At 35.6% G+C, this 18,693-nt stretch overlaps 1 protein-coding gene across 4 annotated transcripts in view; it reads left to right on the top strand.

Moving 5' to 3' along the window:
* The window catches only part of BABAM2 (BRISC and BRCA1 A complex member 2), a 153,752-nt gene that overhangs the window by 106,604 nt on the left and 28,455 nt on the right, over positions 1–18,693 (top strand). For all 4 annotated transcript variants that reach the window (XM_026681636.2, XM_026681645.2, XM_087965340.1 and 1 more), the window contains exon 11: positions 16,482–16,635. In XM_026681636.2, coding sequence (XP_026537421.1) covers positions 16,482–16,635 — 154 coding nt within the window. The remainder of the gene's footprint in view (positions 1–16,481; positions 16,636–18,693) is intronic.

The raw sequence follows: 18,693 nt of genomic DNA, 5'->3' as shown, positions 1-18,693 counted from the left end.
TCAAACCTTAGTAGAGGTGTAAATTAAACTACCTGCAATAGTGCAGCTAAATAGCCCTGATATACAGTATCAGATAGCAAACGATTCAGCCATAGATGAAATTTCCCACTGAACCTTGAATCCTTGTACTCTTGGAGATCACTGTACTGGTTGGCAGTGTTTTATATGTTAATTGCTTCCAATACCAGTATTGAGGCTTATTGAGAATATGCTTTCAGCAAAGTATGTTTTCTGAGATTATTTTGTAAACATAGTTACTGTTCTTTATTATTCTCAAAATTATTCTACATGGTTTATAATCCTAATTCACACTACACAAATCATTCAAATACAACAATTGATTATTTAAAATTATGAGCAATAATAACTCTTATTCTAGCTCAGACCTGTGTATTTTATGGCCCCTGGGTCACATCCAGCCCTTTAGCTGTCTCTGGCTTGTGGCGGGAAGGAAGGGCTCCACAAAAGTCTCAGTTTCTCCTGTGGCTCCCTGCAAAAATTAAGTACCCATCCCTGATCTAGCTTATCCACTTTTTGTCTTTGTTGCTTCAGAGAGCAGATGATTAGAAGATGTTCCATATATATATATGGAACACAATACAGAAGCCTGATGATGGCAGATGAGATTCTGCCAAAACGTTGCTACAACTTTAAAAGCACAACTATAATGACGTGGGAAAATACCCGAACAAAGCTGAATACCATATATATATTTCACTTTTTGTATTTGGAATATTAGCACCGAAAATGTCCATTGTCATCCTTTCTAATAAAAGTGAATTTGAAAGGAGAAAAAAAGCACACTTGAGACATGTCAGCACAGCTTGTAGTCAGCCAACTCTTTAGTTAGTATATCTTCAAGAGATTGACTGAATCTATCCTCATTTTCCAGGTTTCATAGCTGTGATTTTTCTTTTACGTATATAGCAATGCAGAAAAATAATTTAAAATTTCTTTACATAGTAGTTTATTTCTGCATAAAGAATTTTGAAGTTTGAAAACTTTCAAATAGTTTCTCATTAAACTCAAAATTACTTTGCTCCAGGAAAGTCAGCAATCAGTATTTAATTATCCATGTTTTTAAAATCTAAATATTTTTTTCTTTTTATTTAATTAATTCTAGAGTTACTTATTGAGAGAAATTATTACAATTGAACTATTGCCACTGATTAACTTACTCAAACTAACTGATGCATCACTAGCTTTGTTGAATAACCCAAGGGTCATTGAGTTATTAAAAATAATGCAAAGAAAACCACTGAAACATGTACTTCATTTCTTTGAAATTTGAGTTGATCTTATCTTTCATTTCTGATAGACTTGTAATTCTAAACATTTAATCACATGTGAAGTGTAATCAGAAGAGAATATTAATTTTCTCTATTTTAGAGCAAAAGCATAAGATGAAAACACATTAACAAAAGTTACATTATTCAGATATGGGTTTTTTTAGTTTTATGCAAAATCAATGCTTTCATCTGAATTCCATCAGATGATAGGATATCAACTACAAATAATTAAATAATCCCTTTGAGAGAGATGAAAGGTTCAGAAATGTAGAAAAATAAACAAACAATGTGCTGAGGAATAATTTCCCTTTTAAAACTGTTCATATTTGTATGTTAGTTGCTTAATTTTTAATTTGCAGATGAAAAGATATGTATTTGAAATTGATTATTACAAAGTGAGTAAAAATTGAGTTATAAAATGCAAAATATTGGGTTTTCATAGCTTCCTCTCTGCTTAAATACCAGAAATCTGATGTAAAACATCCTGCAATAATTCTCAGCAGATTTTTCAAAGAATGGAGGACAGTTGGAATCACCCTACGTGACCATTTTCTATTAATTGATAGCAGTCTCTGAATACCAGCTAATGTCTTCAGAAGAATGTTCTTCTAGGGCATATGGCTTGAGCCAATCATACAAAAGAATTTGGCTGTTCTTCATGTTCATTAGCATTCAGTCCATATTTGTTAACAGTTTGGTGTGAATTCCTGCTTATCATACCCTAAAAATTAAAGACTTATTGCAGTTCTCTCTGGATAGCTTGAATGTTTTGTATGATGGAGAAAAATAATTTTTAGTCAATTATTGCTGACAGTTGTAGTATAGTTTTATGATCGCCTCGGATAATAAAAATATTCTTCAAAAATATTTTATTTTATCAGGACACATTTCTTACATTTCTTCTTCTAGCTGTTAACCTGATTTAAATTTAGTTATGGAATTAACATAAGCCATAAATGTTTTTTTTATAATGAATGTGGTAATGGTCGTATATTTCATATAATATCGTAGTATTTTATTCGTTCCGCAGTTGAAGTGAACTGTGTGTCAGTTATTAACCTAACAATAATTTTCAAAGTAATGTTCTAGTTGAGAAAAAAAATGGTATTAATGTCACTAAGTCAAGAATATCTGATAAATTTCTGAATGCTAATACAAACATTCAATTTCATGGGAAAACATCAATATAACTGCTGGCAAAAATACTTTTCCATACATTATAAGTTGTTTTACATTGGTATAAAACATTTGGACTAAGTGACAGAAATACAGATTTCACAAATTATGCTTGGTTCACTTGTGTTCTTTGATTATTTGATGAATATCTTTATTATTTGATGACTACCTTGATTTCAGCAGAATCTGAACTAGAGCTAGCCATCTGGTTCATGTGCAGGGCAGTGGTACAATATATGAGTATATGACTTTTAGTATAAAGCTAATTTTCACAAGCATTTCTCCCCAAATCTCAGCTTCTTTGAACAGCCAAACCCATTTGTGTTGTCCTGTAAATAGAGTAGTTATTTCAATCCATGCTTCTGAGTGTGTTTTGGAGTGTTTTAGTCATCTATAGCGTGAAGTTCCAAGAAGTCTTTTTTTTTTTGCTCTATTGCATTTTGTTTTGGTGTGAATTTCTGAATGATCTTCCCTACACATTCTGAACAGAGTGTACCACCCCAATAGATACATTACAAATAGATACATACTTATCCAATTCATTACAAAAAAAAATCTTGTTACAAATTTAAGCACAGAGAAAGCAACATACTAAAATCTGCATATATTCACTCACACATAAACTGTCTGTCTGTCTGTCTATCTATCTATCATCATCGTCTATCTAGTGCTCCCGTCGGCCCCCGTGCTTGCTTCTTCCTACACTTAAAAAAAATTAAGACCTCCCCGAAAATAAGCCTAAGTGCTTATTTTCAAGCCCAAAAGAAAATATTATTTTCAGGGAAACATGGTATGCAAACAAATAACTTCTGAAGTAAACTTACAGTTACTTCCTTGTTAGCAGTTAGTTTTCCACAGCTGTTTTTAGTGGAAGGCAGGCTTAAATCCAGGAAGCCCTCTCTGGCACTCGCTCAACACCTGTCTAACAACTTTGACATCACCACACAGTAGAAAGCCAAATGGGCTGCTGAACGCGCAGATACAGGCAGTTATATAGATGACAATACACAAAATGTGCCAGGTTTTGACTTTCCTCACCAGCATTGGTCAGCTCTGAACAGGATCCATACCCAGCATGGTGTCTGCTAAGACTCATTGTTTAAGTGGGATCTTGTCTCTACCCATCAGTGTGACTGTGGTGCTCCTCGACAAAATATCTTTCATATTGTGTCCGAATGTTCATCAAGAGCTTACACTGGCCTAATGTTTGATATTTTTTTTCAACAAAGACCACCCTCTCCTTGAATGGCTGGGTGGACTGGACATTAACATTTGAACCTGTCATGCCCCTGTCAGAATCTGATTTGGAGGAGGAAGCCGAACAGCTGACAGGGAGTGGGAGTGTGGCTCCATTGGCTGTGGAAGAAACTGGGGAAGGGCAAAGTCAGGCTAGGTGGAGCAGGGGAAAGGGAGAGCAAGGAAGAGGGAATTCAGAGGAAGACCTAGGTCCACCCCCTCTTTATCCTAGGGCACACAGGGCGGAATGGAGAAGAGAGCAATGTGGGTTGTGTGGCTTACGGGGGAGAAAAGAGCCCTGATTCCCTTCATTAGCTACAGCTGGTAACACATAAAAAGGAAGCTGCACGCAGCAAGCTGTTGGGAGCAAAAGTGAAATTATCTTGTATCATCGTGGCTTATCTGTGTTCCTGGCGTCTTCCAACTGTGTGAGTTTTGCCATGCTTTCAAGTCTGAAATTTCTTCTCCTGCCCTGTCAAGCTAATTACTTCCGTTTGGTTTGTTTGGATTTTAAGTTACAGTTTGTGTATATCTTGTTTTGGACTGAATTTTCTACAGTTAAAGGCTGTTCCTGGGACAGTTTTTCTCCAGCCGAAGGTAACCTGGACTTTGGGAGCAAAGTTGGAGAAAATAAAGGGACTGTTATTGCTTATTTGACTATGTTGCCGTTGTGTCACACCCCGGGTCATCACAGAAACACTATAAGTCCATGTATTTGCCATATGCTAAATAAATAAAGTGGATGGAACCCTAAAATATTTTTTTGTTTAATTGTAGCTTCCTCAAAGTGGTTCCTTCACATAATTGTAGCATACCAACACAAGTATCCCATTTCTCACCTGTAGACTCTGTATTCTATATTGAAGTCTTCACAAATGCAAATTTCATAACTGATTCTGCTCAACCTTTAGAAATTTAATGCAGCTTTTTTTAAGGGTTCATCTTGGCATAATTAGTCTCTGTAGTGAAACATATACGGATGCCAATATAATCATGTTAAGAAAGGTTGCCATAGAAACTAGTGCAGCAGAAAGAAAAGGGGACTAGGGGAAAGGCCTTGAAACTTCAAAGAAGATGAAATAAAAGTCATTAACGGAAATATCCATATGATGTATAGCAAAATTGCAAGATTCCTAGCAAAAGATGAGATAGAATACAATTACAGGCTGGTTATATACCCTGTTCCAAGATGGTGAAGGCGTTACTACTATAGCTACATTTAATAGCAAGCTAAATAATTATATTAGTTGCAATTGCTTTTTTGTGTTTGGGGTCAAAAAAAAGGAAGAAGCCTTAAGGAAGAGAACAGCAACAGGCATTTCAGTAGGTTGCAACCACCAAGTTCTGACAGTTTCTGCTAGTAGTCTATAACTCTATGCCCAAGTTATAGAAGAGTATAGGAAACACACAGAAATAGCAACATGGTTGAGTTTGGCGATAGAAGTCTTTTTCTTTTTTGATTCTGATAACAGGAATTAACATAGTAATTAATCAGTAAGCTGATCCTTCTCTGTAGGAAGAGGCAACACTCTTAAGTTTCTTTAGACAACAGACATGCCTGTATCTCTAATAAATAGAATTCAGTAGAATTGGTTCATTTGTTTTCAGCGATAAACTGGGTATTCACAAGAGTTAACAATTGTATGTTAATCAGTTTTTAAGCCTTCCAAAGTTTGTAAGCATGTATGCTTGCATTTTTCTATGGGGATGTTCTTTGAGCTAATGACCCACATTCATTTCTGCAGATCCAAATTTAATATATTTTCTATTATATATTGAGCATTATATGATTATTTTATTTAATGGATTCCTTTGACGCATTTTGTTATATATCCAAAATAACTAGGGATATAGATTTATATTATGTTTTAAATTATGTTAAAGGTCTCAATATGCTGTGAAATCCCTTACTAAGAGGAACACCAAAAATGGCTTTTAATGCATGTCTAAAATGTAAATGTATGTATAACTAATTAAAGTTTTCAATATTATCATTATATATTTAAAATATTTATATAACTTATTTGTACAAGAACATTGGATGTTTTACAAGATAATAACAAGCAAAAACAAACAAACCACACAATCACAATATAAAATCACACTGCCTGGAGTAACCCTCTCTGCCATATCAACATAACATTTTACTGGGCCCCAATCTCATGTGCTGCTCCACACTTACAAAATTTTAAAGGTTTTTTTTTTCTTAAAATCTAATACTTTTACTGGCATATAGGTAGTTCTCGGTTAATGACAATAATTGGACCAGAATTGCCATCACTAAGCAATGCAGTCATAAAGTGCAACATCCTATGACTGCATCACTTAGTGACAGCAATTCCTGCAGACCCCATTGCCATTGTTAAGAGGTACCTTCTCACAACTTCCTGCCAGCTTCCAACAACCAATGTTACTGGGGAAGACAGCAGGAAATGGCAAGTTCCAGGTGCCTTGCAAGCAGAACAGCAGGCAGGTAAGTGGCATGGTGGGGAGGTGTGCATGGTTAGCTGGTACCATTGGGTTGGAGTGGCTGCTGCCAATGGGGGAGGTTCTGGGGATGATCAACAAGGTGTGAGTGCAGAGGGTCTGAAAAAATGACATATGACAGTTTTTCACACTTAAAACGCTTGCAGCATCCCCACAGTCATGTGATCAAAATTAGATGCTTGGCAACTGACTCATATTTATGACAGTTGCAGTGTCTCAGGGTCATGTGATCGCCTGAAAGGCAAAGTAAATGGGGAACCCAGATTCACTTAACAACCATGCAGTGATTCTCTTAACACTTAAGAGGCAAGAAACATCATAAAATGGAACAAAATTCACTTAACAAATGTCTCACTGAGCAACAGAAATTTTCGGCTTAATTTTGTTGTAAGTCGAGGAGTAACTGCATTTCTTTTTCAATCTGTCCAAGTACAGGATATCAGCCCAATTTGTCTTAAGGTTTTTCATAGAAAGTAACTAAAGTAAATGATACACAAGAGCTGGAGCAACTTTTATCACTTGAAAAATCACAGATGGAAGTTTCCAAAAGAGTGAGGAAGAAGTGGGGAGAACTAATCATGAAAATAGCATCTTAAATAATTATTTTATGAAGTTTTTATCTCCTGATGTGAAACATTAATACATATATCTCCAGTTTTTAATGTTTCAGTTGCAGTTTTCTTTCACAATATGATTTTCACACACAGAGAAAAATGTTACAATGCTTCTATCCACCTCAAAATTCTATAAAATAGATACTATTTATTATAATGGGAGAGGTTTCCCATTAACCTTTCATTAAAGGTGTAAGTCCTTTTGACTTCTCTCAGCTGAAAGGAAGTCAAAATTTTAACTTAATCCAGAGATGGGGAATCTGACCTGAAGTTCATCCTACTAAAGAACAGTTCTCAGTGTTCTTCAGCATTTATTGTGATGCGTGGGACTAGTAAGAGTCAGCAATATGTGACCTGCTGATCAAAAAGGCTGGGAAACTGGAATAGGAGAGGAAATTAGAGACACCTCTTCTCTGTTTATATAACATTTCTGTCTTTCCTGTCCTCAGCAGCTTGTTTTGATAGAATAGAGGTAATTTAGAATTTGTGAACTAAAGGGTAAAGATAAATAGTAAGGCCAACTGTTGGTAGGGTGATCAGTTAGCCAAATGGCAAATAAAATTAATTTGCATATAAATAGATATGTAAATTACTTTATGGGGCACCGGAGGGGGGGAGGGGGGGACGCAGGATAGAAACCAAGAGAAAAACCTACCTTAGGTACAAAGTGAAATTTGGGCCATTCTCTCTCTCTTACTCTTAGGGAAGACGCAATGGCAAACTACTTCTGAAATCTTGCCAGGAAAACTGCAGATCCTAGTCCAGACAATCACCATGAGTCAAAACTGACTTAGAGGCACACACATGCACACACAATAGTTGCAGGACAATATTGATAAAAAAGGGTTCTGTCTCAATTTTGTCTCAATTTTGTAAACATCTCTAATGTGAGAAGCAAAATACATAGGTCAAGATTTGCCAAGACTGCTTTTATCTAGTATAGCCACAGGTTCCTCAAAACTTACTTATTCCTTTTCTGTATAGCTATAATAATGTCTAAATGAATTCTGCCTTTTATTTACACAGAAAATATTCCAGGATTTAAAAAACAGTTCTCAAATGTCATGTTTCATACAAAGAGGAGTATGCTTGTCTCTAGAAGCCCACAAATATGTTTCTCACCTCAGCAACTGGTTGCGTTGCTCCCAAATTTTTATTAGATATGTAGTCATAAAAAATTAAAATATAAGAAAAAATATTATAGACAGATCTTTCAGTCTTGTGGTCTGATGAGTAATTGCCTCTATATGTAATAGTCATACTTTGAAATATGTAGCTCTGTTGTAATACGCTATACAAGAAAATTTCAATCATAACAAGCATATTCTCATTTTTATTGTTTCAAATGTGAATGGCAACTGTAGAAATATGTTTTGAATACATCTAATGGTAGCAAAGACAATAATGACACAATATTGGAATGAAAGCCTTCTATACCAAATGAATAATAGTGTTTTTTTTTCAAACATCTATTAAGGTTTCAAGGTAATACTGTATGTAGGATCTTAAGTACTAATCACTATTTATAAAAGTAGAAGAAAATAATTTTGGAAGCACAGTGTAAATACTAGAAGTAGATTTTCAGTTCTTTTTGAAATATATTAGATCTATGAGTTGAACAAAATATTATGAATTTAATTTGTTTTAGTGTATTTATTGTAAATCATGATTCACCTGCTTTTTGAGTTTATATGTAAAATCATATATACAAAAGCAAAATAATAGCCATTCCTCAGAATATAATATCTACTTTACATATAAACATTGTGTAGAGATTAGTTCATTTGTGCATAGATAGGATACATTTATTTATTTTTATTTTGTATTTCTAAACTTCCCATCTCATTCAGCGTATATCTTACCAAGTCTACAACAAAATTGCAGATAAAATGTTGCTATTTAGAACTTTCTACATCTCTGTAACAATTGGGCAGTTACAAGTCCTTTTATTGCATTATGTCCATTTAGTTGATTTCTATTTCTACTGTTGTCCAGATCACTTGTTGGTAGAGAAGAACCTTGAGGGATAATCAGCATTTATACTGATGAGACAAAATAGTTCTATTTTTCCTAATAATCATGTCATTTTTATATAAACAAATTATGAAAATGGCTTCAAGTGAAGAATCATATTTATATAGTTATGTACATTATGTACATATAAGCTCCTTTATGCTTTGCTTCACTCATTTTATTTATTTTACTTTACTCAGCCTGATTCTACACTGACTATTCTGTTTGGTTGCGGTTTTCCAATTTCATTGAAGGGTGGTTTTTCCCTGAATCTTTGCTTCTGTTTTCTTTTAACTATAAAGTTTATGCAGATATAGAAACATATCCAAAAATTGCTGGATCGGCTTAAAAATTCCACAGTTTACATTTAGCCACAAAGATGTATTTTGTTTCATCAACTCCAATTCCAGTTAATCACTCTGGAGATCTTAGATCTTGGGTAGGATGTATGGTATGGAGAATGTGGTCTCCTAAAGTGTCCTGGGTTTATATCATTCTATTCAAAAATCGTTGTCAACTTTTTGAATTGTTCCTGGAAAAGATTTGTATGACACTAATATAACAAATGTATTCCTGCTACTATAATTCAACTTTTAGTAGTTTCCAAAAATTCAACAGTAACTCCATGTTAAACATTCCAGAATAAATCAATTTAGTGTAGTTAAAATATATGTCACTATAGCGATGTGTTATTTCATCTGAGTTGATTGTGTATGATTTGTCAGGTTAATGAAACTTTTTCTGTTATAATTTAGGATTAAAGTTGAATGAAATGAGTTGTCCTTATACACTTAAATCCACAAATCTCTTTCTTCCTCATACTTCCCTATCTAGTTCAAGGAAGGCAGATTGAAAATTTATCAAAAATCATGGTAGTATAAACTGAGTAATTTTGCCTAAATGTTTCCATCTGACATGACTCTTCCCTGGTTAGCACTGTCTGGTCCTTGATTTGTCTTGACTTTTTCAGTTAGGCAGGTCAAGCCAAATATGTAAATATTTTATCCTATATTCCCAAAACTACTATAATGAAGTCCCAGGCAGACCTGAAGGAAACCATTTTATGTACACAATGGTCTAGAAACATAATCATGGCAGACAGTTTACTTTGTTTTCCACAGCCTTCTCTGTCCTTGGTTTAGTAGTTCTTTCACAATTTGGAATAGCTGTGCTAGATTACTATGGTTACAGTGTTGTCAGTTCCGTGAGTGAAATTTGTGAACTGTAATTTGCACAGGAAAGAAGGGAGGGGGCTGAATGTTGGAAAGTTACCAGTCAGATTATTGACATGCCTTCTAGAGTGAGGATAAAAAAAGAAAAAGGAGAAATATTTTGATTTAATTTGCTGGTGTAACAAGAAGACAAGAGCAGGTTGTCTTGCCACTGAAGATCCTAGACTAATAAAGGGAGGTTGGGACAGACCAGAATAGTTACCTTTGGCATAGTTTCTCTTGGAATTAGTATTTCATTGACTGGTATTACTGCTTTAAAATGAGTTGGACATTTCAGATAATGGATACTGAATTTCTTAGAACAGATGTGGCTTCCTCTCTGTGTGAAGCAATTATTCTATTTCCCCTCTCGTTCCTTTCCCTTCCTGATAACTGCTTGAAAACGCTTTTAACATTTTCCACTAGTGTTTTTTTTAAGTAAGAATTATTTTTATCACAAATGAAATTAACATGAAATTTTAATCAGTTCCTACAATATTGTCAATCTTTGCTATTTCCATAGTAGATTGCATGACATTTTTATGATATACAGTATTCATTTTCCAGTTCATATTTACCAGCAGAGACCACTGTTTATATATAATCTATGTCTAACCTTTGTAGCAATTGGAAGGTTTAATATAAAAGAAAGATGGGTCCTAAAATTAACTGTTGAGAAATGTTAAACGTAATAGATTTGCAGAAAACATTCCCAGAAAAGTATTTCTATTCCTTAAAACCTGTCTTTTTCCTTTATGTACTCAGGATTGCATTAAAATTAAGTTTTTCTGATGAGATATCACGGGTCGGCACAGGACTTGTGTAAACCTATTAGTGAGGTGACTCACATAATGTGAGGTTATTTTTAGAGTCTAGATTTGAGTTATTTGGAATGTTTTTTTAAGCTGATATGCAGATAGATTTCTTTATCATGGCTTGCAAAACTTACAAATTGAGCATCCCTTAATAGATGACTAAGCGGTACTTCCAGGAATTTACAGATGTGAGTCACTCATCTATTGTCGGCAGAAATACCTATGAATCAATATGTGTTTGGAAATAGTATTTCCAGTTTTGAACCGAGTTGCTGAAGCAGTATTTTTAAACTATCAGATTTATAAAACTTGCAGATGATTTAGTAAAATTCAACAGTCCCATTTTCATGTGTATTCTGCATAAATGATTGAAGTACTTTTTCATGCAGTGTCAGCATTTGATCAGAACCATTTTTTAAATCTCAGTTCTCTCAGTTTATCTTTATTTCTATTATTCTATTCTATTCATTCCATTCAAATCAAAAGATTGATTTGGGTTTTCCTTAAAGTTGTCCTGGTTGTTTAGCTCCCTTTATGTCTGTCAAGAAAATGTTTTGCTTTTATCTCTAAACCTGAACCCATTCTTATTTTTCTGTCATTGTTTCATATCACATCTGTCTGTCACACTGTGACTTGCACTGCCAAAGCATTATCTCTATTTAATAGCTCTGTCTTTTCTATCTTGCTTCTCCAAATTCCCATACAGAAGCACAGAAGCTGTTCTCTCTCTGTCTCTCTCTCTCTCTGTGTGTCTCTCTCTCTGTCTCTCTCTCTCTCTCTCTCTCTCTCTCTCTGTGTGTGTGTGTGTGTATTCATTTCTCTTCTTAACCTTTGCTAAACTCCCTACCCATAACTTTTGCATGAAATAAAAGCTGTTTTTTTACATAAACCTCTCTATTTTGCATTTCTTTCTTCTGCTCCTCCTTGTGTTGAAATTTGGGGAAGGGATCTGCTTTTTTTTTTTTTTTTTTGCTTATATAACTTGATAACGCTTGATAAATATGAATAATGATGTTTACAAGAGATCCAAATTCAGTCAGCTATTCAGCACTCAGTGATCCAGCATTGTAACACAGCCTGTACTGTAGGTTGTTAGAACATACATATATCATCTTGAATTATTCAAAGGAAAGATGCTTGTATAAAAATAAGTTATTTATTCATTTATATGGTCATATTTATAACCTGCTGAATTCTAGCAACCACAGATTTCAGGCAAATATTTGAAATACATACTGGGCATATTTTAAGTGCATTTTAATTAATGAGGCAAGAAATAAAACTAAAAGAGATCATTTGGAACTAAGAAGATAAATAATCAACCTTGATTTAAAGTCAGGAGAAGCGAAATTCTCAGAAAAAGTGGTAGCAGTTCTCATGCAAAGTGCCAGGGGCAAGTCAGTTGAAATGTTATAGCATATACAGGGATGTGTTGTGGTTGGTTGTTGAAAAAGTCAGTATGGCCATTAAAAGCTCTACTGTTCTTGTTTCTTATGTTAATTCCACACGCAACATATCCAACAAAAATCTGGTGGAGTTTTGATTTCATGGTTGTGGCAAACAATCTTTATCTATTTTTATCATATCTTGTAGACACTCCTGACAGTGGGTGTGTTGTGGAGGGAGTAGTAGGTAAGAAACAACTGAGTTGTGTCCATAACTAGCCATAATTGAATTTTTACAATGTCTTGTTAACTGGAAGAATTTCTTCCCAGTTCCTTTGTCTTTGAAAAAGTTCCTCTGTGGAGAAAATTACCACAATTGCTCAAAGGCTAATCATAACGAATGAAAGCTTCTATGAATTAACGGTCTTGTCTCTATTGTGCTTTTTATACTTGACTTCAATGTTATATACTTACAGCTGTTTAAAAACAAAAGCTTTTCAAAGAAAGCTTTTGCCTTTTTGAACAAAAGTTTTTAAACATGCTATTAATACCTAGTTCAGTTGGTCAGATACTTTAAAAAAAAAAAAAGGAGATTCTTCAGTTAAAAAAAAAATAGAAACTAACACCACAGATATTAAATTGCCTTTACTGAAGTTTTATTATGAAATATCATATGTTTTATATGAGTTGTATGAAGTTATTCAGCTGCCTTTTAAGAAGCATGCAGAGTTAGAAAATCATTTAAAAAACAAGAAAACACATAAAAGAAATTATGAACTTTAATTACACAGGGAAAATAACAAAGTAAATCCTAACCTCAAAACTATAACCAGGTTTTAGGAGGTTGTGTTGACCCCACAGAGCAGAACAGATCTTTTGGATTTGCTTTTTAGACTTTCAAAGAATGCTACAAAAGCACATTGCTAAATGATAAATCACTTTAGATAAAGGCATCATTATGTCGTTCATTAGCCAAGAATGAAACAGTAGGTATTTTAATCTAAAAAATTACTTGTCATTTCTGTCCCCTAGCAGAGACAGTTTGATAATAATTTCCATGATGGTGTTATGGTGGATGCTAACACAAGGGGAATTCCAAGTCTATATATACACATTGTACACATTCATTTAACTGAGTTCTAGCAATGTCTGCTGATTTCAAGGAGAAGAAACTTTTGGACCAGGATATTGTAAAATTATGAAACTGCAAATGGAGTTTATTTTAAATTATTTTAAAAAATATGTACAGATGTACAAAAAGGTTATTTATGTATTGGTTAGAGCAGGACTGTCATACTCATGGCCTGCAGGTCAGATGCATCATGCGCTGGCAATGCCCACGCCTGGTTTAGCGAAGGGAGAAAAAGTCCTGATATGTCACGTGATGCCGCCATGACGCTTGTGAGTTTGACACCCCTGAGTTAGAGCATTCTTAGACTTTTATTTTATTTATATTTCAAAATGATCAGTAAGTATTAAAGAGTTCACATTTTAAACTTTTCTAAGCTGATTTTGTGAAGTTTTTCCCCCCTTCTTGGAACTATGATCTTATTTCTTTTCAAGATGGAACTTAATCTGCCATCAGGAAATCCATTTCAGGACACTACTCTAATTCCCAAATAGCTTATTATTGCACTTTCCTTTTTTGCTTTTCCTCCTTTAAACAATCTCAGCCATGCCTTATTAAGATATACACATGTAATTTTGTGCTTAACCAGGTGTATTTTGTGCTTAACCAAATGCATTTACGCTTCATTTGTTTAATCAGAATTTTAAATATATCAGCAAATTCCATCCATATTAAAATTTGATTCTTAACTTCCCAAATATAAATTAGTAGTAGTAGAATTTATTTATCAAGTCTCAAAGGAAAGGATACATTTTTCCATGGTTTTATATGTATATATACCAACAAAATTATTTGTTTGGCTATTGTTATACATACCTGGTTACTGGATACATTTATCAAATCACATTACCTTTTAGTGTGACCACATAGGAATATGTTTTTGAGTTCAAAGTACATACCCGAGATATATGGTAATAACTTCCTTGCATAGCATGCTGTAATCCTGAACTTGAAAGGAAAATATAGTCACATTTATGGAAAGTAAGTGCTGGATAAAAGATAAAATGCAAAATGTCTCTCAGAACCCATGAAAAGATTTGTGACAACTATCTTTGCCAATAAATTTCTTAACGTTGGAATTCTTGAGTTCCCATTATAAATTGTGAGTCTGAATTTTTCATATTATTTATCTTCTTTTGTTGCCTTTTCCCATCCCCCCAAAGCAGGTAGATCTCATCCATAGTATTATTATCTGTTGTTTCACATACCACAACTGATAATTTAAGACTTTGATCTATAAATGTTTTGCATATCTATTGATTTGGCCCTTTTTTGGTAGAAAATGGTAGAGAGGATTTTTTTACAACTGATAAATATGTTTTTATGGGTTAGGACTAGATTGTCTGCATGCCTATATTTGCTGCTGCTTCTGCTCCTCCTCCTCCTGCTGCTCCTCGACCATGAATATCATTGGCTTGTGGGCTTCCATGTGATTGTAAGCTGTAGATCTTTTCACTTGGTTATGGTTGAACTTGCCAGTTGTGGGGATCCATATTGCTTCCTCACAACAGCTGGCTGCGTTCTTCCAAGTGATTTGCTTGGCTGACAATGGAAAAAAATCAAATTGATCATACCACATACTGGGGTATCTGGTGAGCCATTCTGTTGTGTCCCTGGAGATGAGTACTGTGTGCACTACTACTTTCAGCCAGTTCTTAATTTTGCTGCCGAACACTAGCTGCTCATTGAACATTTGTAGTAATTGAGCATTACACAGTCAGTCTGTTGATAGCAGTAGTGTCCAGTGATGTTATCAAGAAGCCTCTTCCCCCAAATTATAAAAGAACTTAGAGTAGATAAGTTAGCATGACGGATTAGCTGTGAAAAAGGTGATTCCTTCTGTTATCAGTCAGCTATTGCAGGAAAGTCACATGGAACCTCTTAACTGGACAGACCCAGAAACATCTTATGCAAAGGGCAAATTCAGGTGTATTACACAGACAACCACAACAGAAGAAAGAGAAAATGTGCTTGTGGGAGGAAGAAGAGAATCATAGGTTCTGGAACCTAATCCCCCAATTCCTATATAGATCCAAGTTTTTGCTTTTTAAGATTTCATTATTTGCAGTATTACACTGGAATAGATGTCTCATGGGCCACCTGAATGTAAAAAAAAAAATCCTACCTAAGGCTTTATTAAAAAAATTAACTGAATAAAAGATGATTATAAGTTGTCATCATGTTAATATACTCAAACTAGTTATTACAACAGTGAATTCAGAAATTAATCTATAAAAAATAAAAAATAGGTTGGTTTTTTTTTCAGTTCACATCAAGGATTTCTTGGGAAAATTCAAATCTGAACAAAATAATTCGTTTCCCTTATTTCAAAAAAAGCCTTATCTATCATAACTGAATACAATAATGATAATTATGTAAAGCTAAGGCTTGTTTTGTGAGCCCAGTAATGTAATACTGGTTTAATGTTATGCAGCAGCATTCTAAATTAACTCAATGTTTTGTTAACATAACTTTTATCACCTGTGCCAGGAATACCTGCAAAAAGTAATAATTATAAATACCTGCCATGTGCAATAAAATGATGCTAACCTTGTAGCCCAGTAGAGAAACTGAATATGCAAGGCGAATGAGTAAGAACTTTAGCTGAATGGCCCATTGTTGAAATATAGAGGCACAATGACTGGGAAGGGCTAGATTTATTTACCTCTCAGAAAGTAGCACTGTAGTCTGGAGAAATTATCTAGAATATACTAAGGCATTTGAGAAGTATTTTGGAAATAAGAAAAATGTGAAGGGACATTATATCATGCTTGGTAGACATGTAGAAAAGCTAAAAATACAGTACTTCAGGCCTATCTGATATAAAATAAACCCCAGCAGTTCCCATCTTTAAGATGGTATGCTCATCTCTATCACCAGCTATGTTTTTTTACATATGTAGACAGCAAATCATATTGTCTAGTTACCTTTTAATCTGTGGTTTATTTTGTTATTTTTATATATAAAAACTGAAAAAAACTGAATGGCCTTGTAAATTGAGCATCCTTTAAGCATCTGTCAAATTGTAAAATATTTTAACGTACAAGTTTTCATGTTAATATAAGATGATAGAAATCAAGAAAGAAAACAAATCACTAACTTATTTTTTTTCTTTTTTCTTTGTAGTTGACTTGCCACTGTACTTTCCTCGGGATCAGCCAACTTTGACATTTCAGTCTGTCTATCATTTTACTAATAGTGGAGAACTATATTCTCAAGCCCAGAAAAACTATCCCTATAGTCCACGATGGGATGGCAACGAAATGGCCAAAAGAGCAAAGTAAGTCATATTTGGATGGGATAGCTGTGATATATGCATTTTTTAACAAGCTTAGTAATTGTCAGATTTGTTTCCTTAAACATAATTTGATGTTCATGCTACTCTATCTATACATATCTGCTTTTTTACTTAAGTCTAGATTTCTTCCCATCCTTCAAATCACAAAAGTTCTTGCATAATGAATCAAAACCCCTATTTCACTACTCTTGTTGAAGAGAGCATAGAAGATCTCCAAGCTCCTTGCCAAATTGCCATGTTCCCCAAATTTGAAGTTGCCTTAGTGAAATAAGGAGTGCTTTCACAAAGAGTATATCTGCTCTGTATCTGATTATAACCTGTTCAACAAGAATAGTGATTTAGAGGTTTTGAATAGAGAAAAACAACCATATAAGACAATTGAAACAACATGCAAATTTATAATACAGGTTGTCCTCAACTTGCATCCCATCATTTAATGACTGAAGTTTTGGCACTCAGAAAGGTGCTTTATGAACTTGAAAAATGTCACCATCACTCTCTCACAGTCATCTGATCATAATCTTGGTGTTTGACAGCTTCTTCTCACTTACAGCTGGCTGCCATGTGCCCTGCAATCATGTGATTACTATTTGCAGTCTTTGATGAATTCCCCAGAAAATCCATGACAAAGCTAGCAGGAAATCTGCTGTTTCCACCCCTTTGTGCACAGATGGGGAAATCTTTGTCAGGCTGGAGGAATGGAAGTCAGATCTTCAAGATCCAAGCTGGAGTCGACAGACAGACAGACAGACAGACAGACAGACAGACAGAATGCTTTATTGACCAAGTGTGATTGGACACACAAGGAATTTGTCTAGGTGCATATGCTCTCAATGTACATAAAAGAAAATATACATTCATCAAGAGTCAAGAATCATAAGATACAACACTTAATAATAGTCATAGGATACAAAAAGCAATCAAATCATACTAGGAAACAGTCAATAAAAATTGTTAGGATACAAGCAACAGTTATAGTCATACAGCCATAAGTGGAAGGAGATGGGTGAAAGGAAGGATGGGAGGATTAATAGTAATAGTAATGCAGACGTAGTAAATAGTTTGACAGTGTTGAGGGCAGGGGTGGGATTCTACCGGTTTGGACTGATTCTATAGAACCGGATGTTATGAGTCTCACAGTTCAGAGAACCGGTAAATCGCACCCCTGGCTGGCCCCGCCCCTTCCTTCCCACCCACCCCCAGTTATTCCTCATCTCGCCTGCTATTGCTAACCTGCCTTTGCCCGCCATTGCTGCCTGCTTTCCACTGCAGCCCTGGGTGAGTGAGCCTACAAGCAAGCCCCGGTCGAGTCGACTCCTGGACCAGCCTAGGCCGCTGCGCTGTCCCTCCCCCTGTCTCTGGGCTTGCCTGGATTGCTTCACCATGACCTAGCTAGCTAGCTGCCCCCCAACTGCAAGGCCATGGCCGTGCTGGCCAGGAGAGAAGGGAATGTTGTATTTTTCTCCTGGCCACGAAGAAGCCACGGGGCCATGGCAGCGCTGGCCAGGAGAGAAGGGAATGTTCTTTTTCTCCCCCTGGTGCTTCTGGATCTGGCCAGGGTAATACCCCGGTGTGCTCTGCTGCCGCTGTCTCTGAAGCAAGGAAATTCCTCACCACCGGCACGTTTCCAGGACGCACTGCCACCTCTCTTCCCCCCCCTTCTCTCTCTGTGCATGCAGTGGAAATGTCCCTTCGAGTGACCCTTCTCTTCCTCCTCCTCCTCTCACGACTGGCAGCTATGGGGGAGGGTGCACATGCACGGGAAAATGCTCCTCAAGTGAGTGACAAAGCACAGAAAAACCGGGCACGGGGCAGGAGGCTGCTCGTTTGAGGAGCGTTTCCCTGTGCATGTGCATCCACCACCACCATAGCCACCGGTCACAAGAGGAGGAGAAGGGTCGCCCAAAGGGACACTTCCACCGCGTGTGTGTGCGCGCGCACACACACACACACGGGGAGGGAGAGGGAAAGATAGGGAGAGGGAACGTTCTCTTCTCCCCTCAGGCTGCTGGATCTGACCAGGGAACGCCCGGTGTGCTC

This window comes from Notechis scutatus, chromosome 1 (genome assembly GCF_049901735.1).
Source record: "Notechis scutatus isolate UNSWTSFEM ecotype Mainland chromosome 1, rNotScu1.2, whole genome shotgun sequence".
Taxonomy (NCBI): domain Eukaryota; kingdom Metazoa; phylum Chordata; class Lepidosauria; order Squamata; family Elapidae; genus Notechis; species Notechis scutatus.
The sequence above is the reverse complement of the archived record's forward strand: the minus strand, read 5'-3'. Positions and strand labels throughout refer to the sequence as shown.